This window comes from Galeopterus variegatus, unplaced genomic scaffold, assembly GCF_000696425.1.
Source record: "Galeopterus variegatus unplaced genomic scaffold, G_variegatus-3.0.2 Scaffold1427, whole genome shotgun sequence".
Taxonomy (NCBI): domain Eukaryota; kingdom Metazoa; phylum Chordata; class Mammalia; order Dermoptera; family Cynocephalidae; genus Galeopterus; species Galeopterus variegatus.
In genome coordinates, this window is record NW_007727538.1 from 378,461 (window position 1) to 394,432 (window position 15,972).

The 15,972-nt window shown below is 43.2% G+C and overlaps 1 protein-coding gene across 1 annotated transcript; it reads right to left on the minus strand.

Moving 5' to 3' along the window:
- Positions 1 to 73: 73 nt before the first annotated feature.
- On the minus strand, positions 74 to 10,920 carry LOC103593836 (protein THEMIS3-like). Its single transcript, XM_008576917.1, is given in 6 exon segments — positions 74 to 567; positions 8,481 to 8,551; positions 10,142 to 10,290; positions 10,335 to 10,444; positions 10,447 to 10,599; positions 10,602 to 10,920. Coding segments are annotated over 6 exon segments (1,296 nt in total).
- Between the last annotated feature and the right edge of the window lie 5,052 nt (positions 10,921 to 15,972).

A 15,972-nucleotide genomic window follows, 5' to 3' on the forward strand; every position in this document is an offset into this window, starting at 1 on the left:
CCAGCAGGAAAGGAGGCGCGGGGAGGAGCCACTGGTAGTCTTCGCGCACTGTCATAGCAACGGGAAGGGCGTCTCAACCAATCGCCTCCCGGGCAGGGGGGAGGAGAGGGGCGGGCCGGGGCGGGTTCCGCACCGCGCTGCCCTCCGGCTCTCTAACCTGGAGAGAGGTCGCGGCGCCTGGGATCGCTGCAGCCGGCTGCTTGGGAACGCCGCAGCGAGGACCACCCTGGAACGGGGCCCTCCGGAGGAAGGGCGCGGAAGCGCGTCCGGCTGACTCTCGAGAGGGTTTCACCCCTGCCGGGAGCTGGCGCTGCCCCTCCAACCCGCCCGCGGCTTCTCGGGTCCCTCGGGGTGCTGCCCGCTCCCTGTCACCCTTCTGGCTCTTCTGACCTTCGGTGCCCGCGGTCCACCGACATGTGTCCGCTGAGGTCTGTCCTCTTGTCTGTAGACATCTCCCCCACTCTCGAGGAGGCGGCTCTGGCCTCCGCAGGCGCGCGTCCACTCTGTCGTCCCGCAGGGCCTGACACCGCCGCCCCGACGCGGGTCCCAGCCCCCCGGGGCCTCCGACTGTCTCGGGTGTCCCGTTCGGAGCTCCGCCCCCTCCCGTCCCGGCACCCCCGCGCTCACACACACCAGCACCGTCCCACGCGCGCACACTCGTCCACGCGCACACACGTCCACGCGTACACTCGTCCACGCACACTCGTCCACGTGCACATGCACGCTTGTCCGTAGGCACACATATACGCTCTCACGCACACACACGCACACTCGTCCACGCGCACTCGCCCACGCACACACCCACGCTCGTCCACGCACACTCGCCCACGCGCACACTCGCCCACCACGCTAGTCCACGGGCACACTCGTCCACACGCACTGTCACTCGCATACGGGACCCTCCTGGCTTCCCCCAGTCACCTCACACGCCGCTCCACCTGCCCAAGGCCCCTGCTGATCTCCTTCCCATTTCCTCTGTCACCACCTCAGACCCAGCCGTTCTATTCCCCCACTAAACCCTGGCAGCAGCCTCTGAACCGGCCTCTCTGCCTAGGTCTCTGGCCCTCTCAGCCACTTCTCACTCCTTGTCCTACTCAGGAACCCGAATACAGACCGGTCCCACTGGGCACTACCGTCTTCTCGGCCTCCTGCCCACCGTCCCCCTCTGTACTTGCTAGAGCTGCAGACAAGCCAGACCACAGGCACTGCCCCAAACACATCCTCATGTCCCACCTCTGTGCCCTCCTGAGCCATCCCCTCTCCCTGGAATGCCCTCCTTCCCCCGCCGCCGCCTATCAAAAATCACGTCCATTCTTCAAAGACTGGCTAAGAAAAAGCTCCAAATTCATGATGAGAGCTCCCTTGGAGAGGGAGAGGGGAATGGAGTTTGGAGAAAAAGGAAAGGACTTCCACTCCATTTATCAGCTATCTATTTTAAAGGTTTAAGTATGACAAAACGTATAATTTAATTATAAGTGGTGAGTTTTAAAAAATATTTGACAAGTAAAAATTTTATATATTTAAGGTGTACAGCATGATGATTTGTTATAGGTATTCACTGTGTACTGATTACCATGAATTAATAAATACATCCGTCACCAGCCATAGTTACCCTTTGTGCATGTGTATGTGTGTGTGTGTGTGTGGTGACACTTAGAATCTCTCAGCAAATTTCAAGTAAACAATACAGTATTATTAACTATAGTCACCAGACTGTTACAGTAGATTGCCAGAACTTATTCATCTTATAACTGCAAGTTTGTACCCTCCAGCCAACATCTCCCCGTTTTCCTCACACTCCAGCCCCTGGCAACCACCATTCTACTCTCTGCTTCTATACGGTGACTTGTTTAGATTTCACAATGCCATGGTTTGAATGTGTCCCCCTGAAAATTAAGGTGCTGCCAATGTGACAATATTAAGAAGTGGGCCCTTAAGAGGTGATTAGGCTGTGAGGCTCCTACCTCAGGAATGGGTCCAGGACCTTATGAGAGGCTACAGGCAGTGCTTGGCTCTCCACTCTTCTTCCGTGTGAGGACACAGCATTTGTCCCCCTTTGCCCTTCCACTTTTGCCATGTGAGGACACAGCACAAAGGCCCTCACCACATGCCAGTGCCTTGATCTTGGACTTCTCAGACTCCAGAACCGTGAGAAAATAAGTTTCTGTTCTTTATGAATTGCCCAGTCTGTGGTATTTTGTTACAGCAGCACAAATGTACTGACACACACATGTAAGTAAGATTATACAGTACTCAACTTTCTGTGTCTGCCTTGTTTCACTTAGTATCATGTCCTCAGGTTCATCCATCATTGTCATAAATGACTGGATTTCCTTCTTTTGCGGGGCGGGGGAAGTGGATTGGTTTGGGGTTTGTTTTGTTTTGGGTGGCTGGCCAGTACAGGGATCGAACCCTGGGCCTTAATGTTATCATCACTGTGATCTAACCACCTGTGTAACTGGCCGGCCCTATTTCCTTCTTTTTATATGGCTGAATAATATTCATACATACATTTATTTATTTATCAAGTCTTCTTTATCCATTTGTCCACCAATGAACACTTAGATTGTTTCCGTCTCTTGGCCTTTGTGAATAGTGCAGATATCTCCTTGAGATACTGATTTCATTTCCTTTGGATATATGAGTATACTCAGAAATGGGATTTCTGGGTCATATGGTAGTTCTTTTTTAATTTTTTGAGGAACATCCATACTGTTTCCTGTGCTGAGTTTATTTTATTCATATATATTAACCATATTTCTCTGTATTTTAATTTTTTGCTCTATACATTTGACACCCCTCCCTGCAGCTTCCATCGAACTTGCAAGCTGGATGTGCTCACTAGGTCGGTTAACTCACACGGTATCTTAAACCATCGTCATCACATGCACCAAATTCTGTCTCATGCAATAGTCATCTGTGTGGCTCTCTGTTTTCTGGACACTCAGGAGCTATGCCACCCTCATTTTTGTTTCCCCCACAGCATTTAGAACTAAGAGTTTTGCACATAGATTGGTTTGGCTCAACCAAGCCAACAAAACCCAGTCCCTATGGGCGTTTAGATCCCAGTGAGATGGAAATATGGTAGGGGTCTTTCTACCTTTATCAACTGTACCTAAAATTCTCTATTTTTGTATGTAGAAATAAATGAAAACTACCCAAATGGGAACAAGTTAGGCTATTTATTCAGAGCTTGCTATGACAGAGGAGTCAGCCACGATCACTTGCATTTTAGGAGAGACTCAAAGGCAGGTAGAGGAATGGAAAGCTTTCTAGTGGAAAAAAGGGAAGGCTCCAGGTGTGCCCTTGCTGGAGGATGCTGGCCAGGAGAAGCTGGACGAGGCAGAGTAGAAATGGGGCACCCTATGTGATTGGTTAGGGATGCACACTTGCCTCTCTCTGGTTGGCCCTAAGTAGGAAATGGGGACAAAAGTTAGGAAAGCGGCCAGTTCATCACTCATGGAGATTTTGACTATTACAAGGTCACTGTTTGGCTTCCTGGATTTTTTGTAGAGGTAGTAATCTGACTCCTGCAAGTCTGACTTACATAGAGCAGGTTTGCTGCCTAGGCTGTCACTGCAGACAATGGGCTAGTTTCCTGGGCAGCTTGCTACAGGTTGAGCATCAGAGTTCTGACTCTGAACTCTGTGCATGGTCCGGCCACTGACCACTTGTTTATTCAGTCTTTCAGGTATTCTTGCAAATAACTCATGTGTTCTTACAGATAACTCTGTTTCAACTTAAATCTAAATATGCTTTCTGTTGATTTCAAAATGTAATACCTTCAACAATAATGGTAACCCAATCAGTTTATTCCTTTAATCTGATATCTAGGTATTCCAAAAAATTGATCTAACTGGGGGCAAACCAGGCTTTAAAGTCACCATTGCTTGGTGAAAACATTACTTACCTAGAGCCAGAATGCCCAAGTTCTAATTCTGGGTTCCTACTGCTTTTTAGCTTTGGTGACCTCGGGCAACTCACCTGCCCTCTTAGACTTGGTTTTCTATTCTGTAAACTGGGAAGAATAATCCCTTAAAATCTCAAAGGGCTGCTGTGGGGATCAAAAATGATATTCTATTCATGTATTGTTATTTATTATAATAGTTACATAATGTTAACAATGAAGATATTACAAAGAAACCACATATCATCAATAGAAAGTTCCTTTCCCACCCACCCCAGTGTGTTATTTGTTGTTGCTATAGGAACTGGGAGGAGTGGCTAAGTAAACAGGATTTGGTCTTGCTGGCAGCATCACAGATGCCAAACCCACATGGTAAATACCCATAGGGCTGGCCGGTTAGAGGAGTTGGTTACAGTACAGTATTACAACACCAAGGCCAAGTGTCTAAATCACCAGACCGGCCAGCCACCAAAAAAAAAAAAAAAAAAAAAAAAAAGAGAGAGAGAGTTGAAGACCCATAGATCTTCTAGAGCACACATTCCCTGCCGCTCTCTCCCTCAGAAACAATGCCAAAGTACAGTTGCAATGTTAACCAAATCCTCGGCCCAAGTACATCACTTACTGATTAAATAAGCAAGTTACAAGCAAATTAACACACAAAACTCTAAAATTATATTGTCTTTTTGTTGCAAAGATAAAGTTGTAAACATCAAAATTTCACAGCTTTTCTCGTGGGGCAAGTGGGGAGTTTGAGATAACAGATAATTGCGTTGGCAGTTTCTACATTTACTACAATTGAGCATGCCTTATTTTTATAATAAAATGTCAAAAGTATTTTAAATGTTAGAAATCTGGAATGGTAATATAATTAAGTATATGCAAATAAACGTTACTTTTTGCATATAAAAATAAATGTCAGAATTTCTATTTTAATGTTTGCTCTAACAATGACAGTAACTAATGTTTACTGAGTTCTGATGCTGTGCTGGCAGTGTTTTAGGAGTTTTATATGAGTTATCTTATTAAATCCTTGCTATCATTTCCCCATTGTACAGCTAAGGAAAGGGAGTCACAGAGAGGTAGGATCACTGCTCAAGATCATACAGCTACTGGTATTCAAACCAAGCCACCTGACTCAAGAGCCATTGCTGATAATCACTGTACTGCCTCCCAGATCCTGATTTCAAGGAATAACTATGGTTTTCTGGGAGTGACCTTAAGCCATCTACCAAGCAGAGAAACACTGGCTCAATAAGCCTTCGATTGAAAACACCAGAAAGTGGCTTAAGGAAACCACATGGTTAAGCAGACCCTGTTCTGGATCCCGTCATTAGCAGCTGGGCGCCTAGGCATAGTGCAATTGAATGAAGGTTTACAGTTTGATTTATGTCCCATATGAATTAGTCAGCCTCCCCCCAAAATCTTTCAGTCCATCTACGGTAACTTCACTACACTGTGGGTTTAGCAATTATCCAAAGAATTGACACCAAAAGCAAGACCTGCCTTCCAGCCCCTTGCAGCACCGACTGTACCAGATTCCAAATTCCAACCTCCAGAAAGAAACTGTTCCCCAGCTCAGGTCAGGCCAAGAGCCTCAGCCGCCCAGAGGCAGTTGGGCCACTGGGCACCTCACCCTCTGCACCCCTGTGGAGTCCCAGGAAAACTCAATCAAGCCAATCTGTGTCCTTAATAGCCCCAGACTCCCTGACCCGTAACTTCCCCCACCCCAGTGACCCAGAAGTGCTTGGTGATCACCGAAGCAGGCTCTCAAACTCTGAAGACCCTCAGAATGCTCGCTCAGCCCGTCCTCCTCCTCCAGAGGAAAGAAAGGCAGAAAGGTGAGAACATCGTCAGGTTTCCCTTCACTAGGAAAGGGGAGGAAATCCTCCTCCACCTCTTATAAACCCTGTCAGGGAGGACCTCCCATCATAAGGGGATTCCCATCATCCACTGGCAGGATTCTCCCTCATCTACCAGGAAGGGGCTTCCCATCATCCACCAGGGGGCCCCTCCCATCATCCACCGGTGGGGAGGGTTCCCTTCCCATCATCCACTGGGAGGGGATCTCCCATCATCCACCAGGGGCCCCTTCCCATCATTCCCTGCAGAAAGTTGGTGCTGAGGTGGCAGGGCCTCCAGCTCAGTTGGTTAGAACCCGGTGACTCTAACCGTGAGTGGTCACACTTCTCTGCACTTCATTACCTGGTAAGAAATTTTCTTCTTGTCTTTCTTAAATGTGATTGGACTAGACCCATCTCTCTACACCTACCCACCCCTCCAAAAAAAAAAAAAGAGTGAAGGGAGAGAAGCCAGTCCCTGGCTGATCAAGGTCAGTCTCTGTAGAGGGGCTGGTGAGGGTGCCTTCTGCTTCCAGGGTGGGATTGCCCAGGCAAGGGGAAACTGTCATTGAAACCATCCGGGGGATCCGCTTCTGTATCCTCCACAATCTTTCAGGCCCACCTCCCAGCTGGATGCCCGGTCAGCCCCGCAATTGCCGTGTGATAGAGTTTGGATGTGTTGTCCCCTGCAAAACTCATGTGGAAATCTGAAATCTGAACCCTAATGTGGCAGTGTTGGGAGCTGAGCCATGGGGGCAGATCCCTCATGAATGGATTAATGCTCTCCCTGGGGAGTGGAGGGGGGGACCCTGAGTGAGATCTCTCTCTATTAGTTCCTGTGAGAGCTGGTTGTTGATAGGACCCTGGCACCTCCCATCTCTCTCTTGCTTCCTCTCGCCATGTGATCTGTTTGTACCCTCCGCTGCCTGCCACTTTCTGCCAGGAGTAGAAGCAGCCTGAGGCCTGCACTAGATGCAGCTGTCCCAGAATCGTGAGCCACATAGACCTCTGTTCTTTATAAACTACCCAGTTTCAGCTATTCTGTTAGAGCAACACAAAATGGACTAAAACACTGTGGCAACTGTCAGTCCCTGAGCATGTCCCTTGTGGGCTATCCAGGACAACGTGGAGAAAAGGACTTAAGAACTGAGGGGGATCAGAAAAATGCAAAGAGATTTTTTTTTTTTAATTGGTAGCTTTCAACATAGTGAAAGGAACTTTCAACATAGTGAAAGCAGGTCCATCTTAGCCATGAAGTATGTGGTTGTTTACTAAAACAATTGTACTCTTGCAAATTTAACAATTTTATGTAGATGCATATATTAAAACATAGATATATAGCTATAAGTATATAGATGGATAGAAAAAACTTCTCTCCATATATAGAATTGAAAACTTCTTTTGAGAGAACGGTTTTTATATTATCACACATCGGCATTTAGTGGATAGGAGTCAAACCCAGGGTTGGAGTGCTAGCTCTGTTTATTTCTTTCTGTTTACTTCTTTCTGAAGTCAGTTTACTCATCTGTAAAATGGAGATAATGTCTAAATGAGATATTTATAATGAGCATCGTACAGTGCCTAGTACACAGTAAAGCACTTAGTAAATGGTAGCTATTATTATTGATCATACTGGTACTCTTATTGTAGGCTCAGCACCTTTTGTCTAGCAATAGGTCTTTGGGTGATAAACTCCAGTTTATCTTAATCATTTTCAATTGTGTTTCCTTCTTGAGGAAGATCAAACTGCCAAAGATGATTCAGCCAGGTAATTGTGGGAATCAGAAGTTAATCTGTGATGAACAGATTACTTTTAATGCTCATATTTGTTAGCACTAGTGTACGTAAGAGTGGGAAGAGACTTAAGTGTCTAGAAATATATAGACATGTGGATTCTTAAGTGCAAGTAAGTATTTCAGCTGTTTGGGGATTATTGCTTGTGAAACTGCCAAACAACAAGAAGGAAAGAAATAACCAGATACACACACATGCACGTGCATTGACACACATACATGCACAACTACCTGAGGTATGCAGTTTAATGGAAAGATATTGAAACGCAATTGCCAAGAGAGAAATATAAATTATTTTACACCCTGGAAATGGGATTATTTGATAATGCATTGCAACCAGTGAGGCAAACACTTTAGTGGAAGTCAACCAGGGTGGAGACAAGAGATGTCAGAAAATTGGGAAGACTCGAATTTCACGTTGGGCAACAACTCAAGGACATACCACATAGCAGAATGCTTGGCACATACTAAGTGCTCAGTCAATGCAGGTTTATCAATTGACCGTTAGCTATTATTTTGCAGTAGAGCTCTACTTTGTACAGCACTTAGAAGAGAGAAAATAATAAAGTATATCAATTTTCTATTCTTTTTATACTTCTCATTTATGATCTTTATTATTATTATTATTATTATTATTATTATTAACTCAGACTCCATTTACCAGGGGCTCTCCCAGCATATCAGTTACTTAGCTGCATCCGAGTATCAGCTGGGTCATATTCTAGGGGGTATGAGGAAATGAGAAAGAAATTACAGACCCATTTGGGGCAAGTTCTACATTAATCCGCACTGTTAAAAAATTACCAAAATTTAAAAAAATTACCAAAATTATGATGCCTTGGCTATATGTTAGTCCTTCATTCTAAAATGTATATCACTCTTCCCAACTGGTGGGCATTTAAGGTTGGTTCTACTTTTGACACCGTATATAGATCGCCTCACTTTGGCCCACAGTGGTGGTGGGAGATCCTGTGTCTCCTGGGGCTGCACCTTCCAGGGCAGGATCAGGTTCTCTGAGAAAGGTCAGGGAAGGGGGTGGCAAACTGGGCAACATCCATTCTTTACCCAGAATAAGGCTCACCCTGCCCAATTTACAGGGAGGTTATGAGGATCTGATAAGATAGTGAGGATGAAAATGCTCTGCAAGTGCCAGATGATATAGAAATGTAATGTGTATATTCAGCTCAGGTTTTTAAATCTTTAGTTATATAATATTTGATGCATACAAAAGAATGCATGTTCACATATGCCAGTAATGTAGCAAAGTAATGCAATGAGCACCTGTGAGCCCACTGCCCAAAATAAACAAATGAGTGAATGAAGGAATAAAATTACTATGAAAGTCTGAATACAGCAAAGATCTTTGTTCACATTTCAAATCCAGTTCTGTAGAATTCAACTTCATAGAATTGAAGGATTACTGGGCCAGTGAGGGAGAAACATTAAGACTCTAAATACACATTACTGCATTGCCTCCCAGAGTGGCCGGGCCCATCCCTACTCTCAGCAGAACAGACTGTGTGACTCACTGCTTCCTCGCTTGTTGTAAGTTATTTTTCTTTGCCAATCTGGTGGGCAAAGCAGCATCTCATACTGGCTTTAGTTTGTGTTCCCTTGATTATTTGTGAGGATAAGCATTTTTCCCCAAGTGCTTATTCTCCACCTACGGTAATTATTATTAATTATTTAGATCATTTTTCTACAGGCTACCCTCATATACGTGCATATATTGTTCCCTCTTTCTGAAATGCAATGCCTATGTTTCTTTCCCTGGCAAACAGTTCTTCAACTTTAATATCTTGCCCACATGTAACCATTCCAGGGATGCCTTTCCAAAATGCTTCCAGCCACTTCTTACCGTCCCTCTGGTCATTTTTCTGCTGTATTCCCTACACGATTTTGACTGTGTGTTTCCAGGTCAGCCTCCCTAAGTAACTCCTGCAGCCTCCACCCCACAGTTTAGCGTAGAGCCTGACACACAGCAGATTCTCAAATTATGAAAAATTACTGAATGTCTTTGAAAATTGTGGATATCCAGTAAAGTATAATGGAGAGAGTAAATGTGACCAATAATCTCACTTGCTAGAGATGGCCACTACTGACATGTTGGTGTGAATCCTTTCCAGGCTTTTTACATAAATGCATATATATTTTTACTTAATTAGAATCATTCCATTTATTGTTTACCATTATCACCTACCATTATATGATGAACATGTCAGAATTTCTTCAAAAGGCTCTCTCTCTGCTCCACCATTTCACAATGTTATACTCTGAGTCATTGAAGTCACCACCAAGACTGTCACCAGATATGTTCCCTGGACTTTGGACATCCCAGCCTCAGAAATTACGAACTTCTGGGTTTTGGAGGGTGTGGCAGGGGACCAGGAAAGTTCATGTAATTACTAGAGGTCAGGGACTCCAACTCAGTTATCTCTTCTGTGTTCTGAAGAGCCAAGCCAGTACCCTCTGACCTCTCCCATCCATGAGCACTCTTCTGACACCTCCAGAAGGTGCTTATCTTCTCAACTGGGATTGCAAATGTGTCTTCTGACAAGTCCGAGGATATGTCTTCCGAAAAATCTGAGTATATGTTTTCTGACAAAGCTCCATCTTTGGCTGTGAGGCATTGTTCAATGATGGCATTTTCAATTCTCAGATCCTCATTTCCATACAGAGGGTCTCTGGCCATGGAAGGATCTAGGCTGAGTACTGTGCCATGGCATGGGAGTCTTCTGACTTCATGCAGCTCCTGCAGGTTCCCCAGTCCAGTGTCCTCTACCAGTTCCAGGAAGCTCCTGTGAACGGGGGGAGTTTGACTTCAGCTTTGGGGGTAATATTCTGGTACTTTAGGACCTCTACTCTGTGTAGCTCACCCTGGATTTCAGCAGAAACCACACTCTTCAGAAACACTCGCTGGCTGTGAGTGATGCAAGTGGCTCCATTTGGGAAGTATAGTCTCTGGAAAATGGGAAATGGACCTGCCCACTTTGCATAGCCACAGTGACACCAGAAACCAAGTTACAATACCAACTTCTCCCAAAGTCCATGCCCTGATAGTATACAGGATGAGAAAATGCCACCTTCTCTTTCCTCGGGAAATCTGCCCATGCTTAAACAGAAAGGGCCTGATTGTGCCTGTTTTGTTCTCTGCAAGGACCACACTCATTACTTTAATTCTCAGTGGGAATTTGCTTTTTTCCATACTGTATATTTGTCTCATTGTCATGGTTTTAAAGGGCCTACTTCCTAAGCCTGTAATGTCAGTAACATGTATGTCCAAACTGGAGGGGATGGCACCGTGGATTTCACCTGGGACACTGAATATGCGATCTTCCAAGAACGGAGTTAGTTTGAAAAGAAGCACAGCTGATGAGTTCATATTTAACTCGTATTCATTTATTTATAATTTTTTTTATTGTTCATATCTGTGGGGTACCATATTGAGTATCAATACCTGTGTGCAATATGTGATGATCAAATCAAGATAATTAGTATATTCAGCATTACACAATGTAATCGCTTTTTTGAGAGGCAAAAATAAAATAACCTAGTAGCAGGATTAAAAAAAAATTACTTCAAAAGTATTTTAAAAGACTGAGAGCTGGCTGGTTAACTCAATTGGTTAGAATATCATGCTGATAACACCAAAGTGTAGGGTTAGATCCCAGGACTGGCAAGCAAATAAAACAAAATAAAATAAAAGACTGAATAGTATTTCACCTTAAGGATATACCAGAATTATTTTGACTCAATAAGTGTTGGATAAAAGAATGAATAAAAACGTTTAATACAAGTTTGAAGAAGGTAGGGTACGTTATTTAAGGAGATTATACTCCATTTTGTTTCTAAGAAAACAATGTTTCAGATGTCTTTTTTCCATTTCTTATTTTGTTCATACTTCTTGGGTGACTACCAAAAGTACTTACTTGGCTCTGGTTACTGTCGCTTTCCTCTTCTTGTGGCTCCAGCGGAATGCTTGTTTAAATCATTTTTCTCTTCTCACATAGTCCATGCTCAATGATATAGTTTCTAGAACAAGGCTCTAAGCAGCTGTGGACCAAATATAGTTGTCAAAAGACCTGAACAAATCTTTTTCTTTTCCCTCTACAGAAAAGGAAAGCCAGGAAGGTTTTAAACTGCGCTGGTAGTTTTAGGTTTCCGAGGACTGTCTTTGTGCCATCTGAGCACTGAGATCCTAACACTAACGAGAGACCAGGCTGGGATCTACTTGGGCCATGTTGGGCCCCTGGCAACCATGTCTGGGTAGTACCCAACAGCTTAGTTCTCTTTATCTATGACATTGAGGGCAGGTTCTTTGTGCAGGAACTCTAAAGGAGTTTCCTCATTGAACAAGAATGAAAATGTAAAAATATGCACTTATTAAACAAGTTAAGCAAAAATTATTGCATTTAGAATGTGACCGCCAGTGTATTTTTTTAATTACTTAGTTCCCTTGCTATGTGCAAAATATTGACTCAAGAAAATTACAATATCATAAAAATGCATAATTTTTATTTTCTAAAAGAAGGGTTTTTTGGTTTTTTTTTTTTTTTTTCAAAAGATGACTGGTAAGGGGATCTTAACCCTTGACTCAGTGTTGTCAGCACCACGCTCTCCCAAGTGAGCCACGGGCCAGCCCTCTAAAAGAAGTTTTTAAATTTTGTTTTTTAAAAAATTAAAAACAGCATTTGTAACATGTTAAAGATTTGGGAGATTTTTAAGTTATGTGATTTGCAGAGCTCTGTAGGTTGTTTTATACCACTAGATTGTGAGTTCCCTGAGAATGGGGACCCGTTATATTCATCTTTGTAACAGGGACAGTGTCTTACAGATCAAAGCAGTCAGTGACCCTACATTAGATGAGAAGGAGCTGAGGCACAAAGAGGTTAAAGAATGTTTCCAACATGACACCTGTAATAAGTGCTGCTGTTGGTATAGTGGTGGCTGCGAGCAGTAAGAGGACTATGTCATGTACCTGGAAGATGAATATGGACAATGGCATCCCAGACATGGTGCAATGTTAATACTCCTCAGTTTAAAAGGGCATTTTGGTGTTCTCTTACAAATGTTTCTTTATTTGCCATCAGAAGGATAGCTGTGAAGTAATCCATAGGAAATTTGTGGGCATATTTGATTTTAATATCTCTGTTAACTTTATGCTAGGTAACCAAACTTGAACAAGATTTATATTAAAAATGGTGGTGGGGGGATCACACTCCATTTTTAGAAATCTCAAATTAACAAAATAAGCTGATGAAAGGGACTTTGTAATTCCCTCCTTCTCCCAGCTTCTGATATATGTCCTAAACTCATTACATATTCATACTATTTGCTGTGCTTTCCAATAATTAAAGTAGCCACAAGCATCTATACACTAATTCACAGTTCCTAAAGTGTGGAGGACACCAACATTAATAAAGCAAATGTATTTCACAGGGCCTAACTTATAGCTTATTGGGGCTGCAGCCCTGTAGTTTTAGCAGGGCCACAGCCCTATAGTTTTAGGAATCGCCTAACTTTTTAGAATTGCACATAGAAATGCTAAGCTTGGGAAAAACAAAAACTATCCCAGGACTAAAGTCTCTGTTGTAGATAAAAAATTGTAACACAGCAAAAATGCTGGCTCTAAGGGCAGTCATCCTTGGTGCAGCTAAACCTAATGATGGGAAAGTATGTGAGCTAAAGGCTTCAAGGTTGATGGTTGGGGGATGTTCCTCATCTCGTCTTCAGCTGTTTCTTTGAGTTTCTTAGGGAACTAAGTATTGCCATGACAATGATCTCATTGCTCTTTTTGTAACCACTTGTGTTCGTTTTCTGTAACCTTCTCGCCTGGACAAAAAAGAGAAAACCTTGTTCGGGGTTACTCCTAGGAATTCTTCTCTCTTGAAAGAATTCCTCCTGGGATTAACCCCTTCTGGGCTTCTCACTGCTCTGGAGAAATGGGCTTTGAGTAATCCTTTGAATCTCCATTACCCTGGGAGAGGTGACACTAAAGCACCTTTATGACTATTCTTCCGACAACAAATGCTCATTGAGCTTCTCCTATGTGCCAGACACAATCCTAGGTAATGAGGAGTCACTGATTACAAAACAGGTAAAAAATGTAGACCTTCATATGCCTACATTATAATGCCTTACACCATTCATTCTTACATCAACCCCACAGAGTTACAGTAGGAAAACCAGAGGTTTGGAGAATAGAGTGACTTTCCCAGGGTCCCAAAATAGTAAGTTTGGAGTCAAGATTTGAAGCTGCATCTTCAGATTCCCAATCCCAAATTAAGTCATTTTTGCTGGGCCATTATACACTGTGGAGTCATAAGTGATATTCAAAAAGATGATCCTAAGTGACATTAAAGAAAAAATATATTCAGTATTTGCATTTGTTATTGAGTTACACAAGTTTATTTTTAGAAAGGATTCCAATTATGAGGGTTAAAACTAATGGTTGCAACCAAGGAGATAAAACAATAAGTGACCTGGAAAGGAGCAGTTGCCTGGGGAGCCCAGGGCCAAGCCTTCTGATGATCACAGTGAGCGCCAAGGTGATTAGTGTAGGCTGTGAGGGGACCAGCTTCCTCAACTGTCACCCACTGGTGAGTAGGGATGATTCAGCTGACTGAGCAAAGAGACTCACCACCCAAAGCCATCCTTTCCCAGACTCCATGTTGGGTGGGAATAGATGGGCAACGCTGGTAAGAACTCTAAGATTTAGTAAAGAGAATATGAGTAATTGCATTCTCCCACCAGGCTATTAGCATATTACTTAGAATAAAAGTACCTTTTCTTCATAAATCATCAAATACAGGCCTAGAGGGAACTTTAAAGTATAGCCTCTTGAACCAAACCACGTATTTTGCCATACCATGACTGGACTGAACAGTATTGAGTCTTTTTGAAAACCTAGTATTTTCCAACTTGCTTGTCCCATTTATCTGCACTACTTCCGTTGCAGGAATGACTCAGTTGATGGGTCAGTTTTCTATTTTTATGTTCCTGACCTCATACTATCTATAGACTTAAAATGAAAAAGAATTCACAACACATAAGCTCAGGTAACGAGTTAGCCCCAGAGTGGAGCTTGACTGCAGAGGGACACGTCCCTGAAAGAAATGTAAGTCCCTGAGTTTGATTCATCCATTTATGTAAGCCCCACTTCAGTTACGATCCAAGTGTTCCCCAAAGACACTCGAGTACTCTCTCAGTGACTGCTTTCCTTACCACACATACAGAAGAAAAACAAAGATTCTCTGCTAGGAAACATTGCCAAAAGGGATTAGAAGCAAGACAATTTGCCCAATCTATTTTATACAGGTAGTTTAATGAGAGCCACCCTTGTAAATGGGTGGTTGCCTCCTTATTTCAGGACACTTGCAAATCTCCTCTTCCCAAAATATGTCCCTAATTCAGGTATCATAGTGTCTAAAATTCTACCACTAAAAAGCCATTACCCAAATTAAGCACAGTCTTTTGTATATTTTTTACATTAATGTTTCTTTTTATTTTATTTAAAAATACAAGCCTGTAGTTTTCAAATCAAATGGTACTAAAAGGCATATAACAACAAACCGCTAGGCCTGGCTTAGTCCCTTCAGCTCCTCTACTTCATTTCTCAATCATTTTCTACTCATTTGCCCTTTTCTTCTGGCAGTTCCCAATATGTTTGTAAATAATCTGCATATACTACAGTTTTTAATGTTCAATATTGGACATATTCCATGGACCCCTTGTTTAGGAAATGAGATCTTGCTCTCTTACATCTCCTTCCACTTCCCAACCCAGGGGGACCAACAGATACAAGTATATTCCATTTAGGATGACTCCGTAAATGTTGTTCGTGGCCACTGCCTGTGTCTTTCTCATCAAGGAGGAGAGCACCTTGGGGGAATCACAGCTTTCATACATGAGTCAACTAGGGAGCAAACCGAGAGTACTGCAACTGGAGGTGTTACGTGGGGCTGGGCACATGGTTAGTCTCTTCTCTGGGCTCCTATAGGACCAGGAAGGGCTGCTCCTCCTCATTCAATTGTGTTTGCTGGATTGGGCTACAGCTCCTCAGTGTATAAACTGTTGTCAGGCCTACCACAGTGAGTGGAATACAGAGCAGGTTTAATAATGGGAGACTTTTCATTCTATTTGTTATCAACAACATTAGTAATTGAATATAAAAAATCATCTTTGTTCACCAGTTGGTGCACAATACTGCTAGAGTTCTTGCTTTTTGATTAGTGGACATAAAATGGGTTCTTCTCCATTTTAACTAAACAGGTTCTGATTTTCCCTTTCCTTATCTCTAATAATATTTAATGCTTTTATACTTTCTGGGCATGAGGTGCTTTATCAAGCTCTGAAGCCCAGCATTCTCAAAACTCTCTTCAGAGAGACCTCAGGGCCTGCCACTAGCCTTGCCTTGGTCCTCCCTGGGGAATGT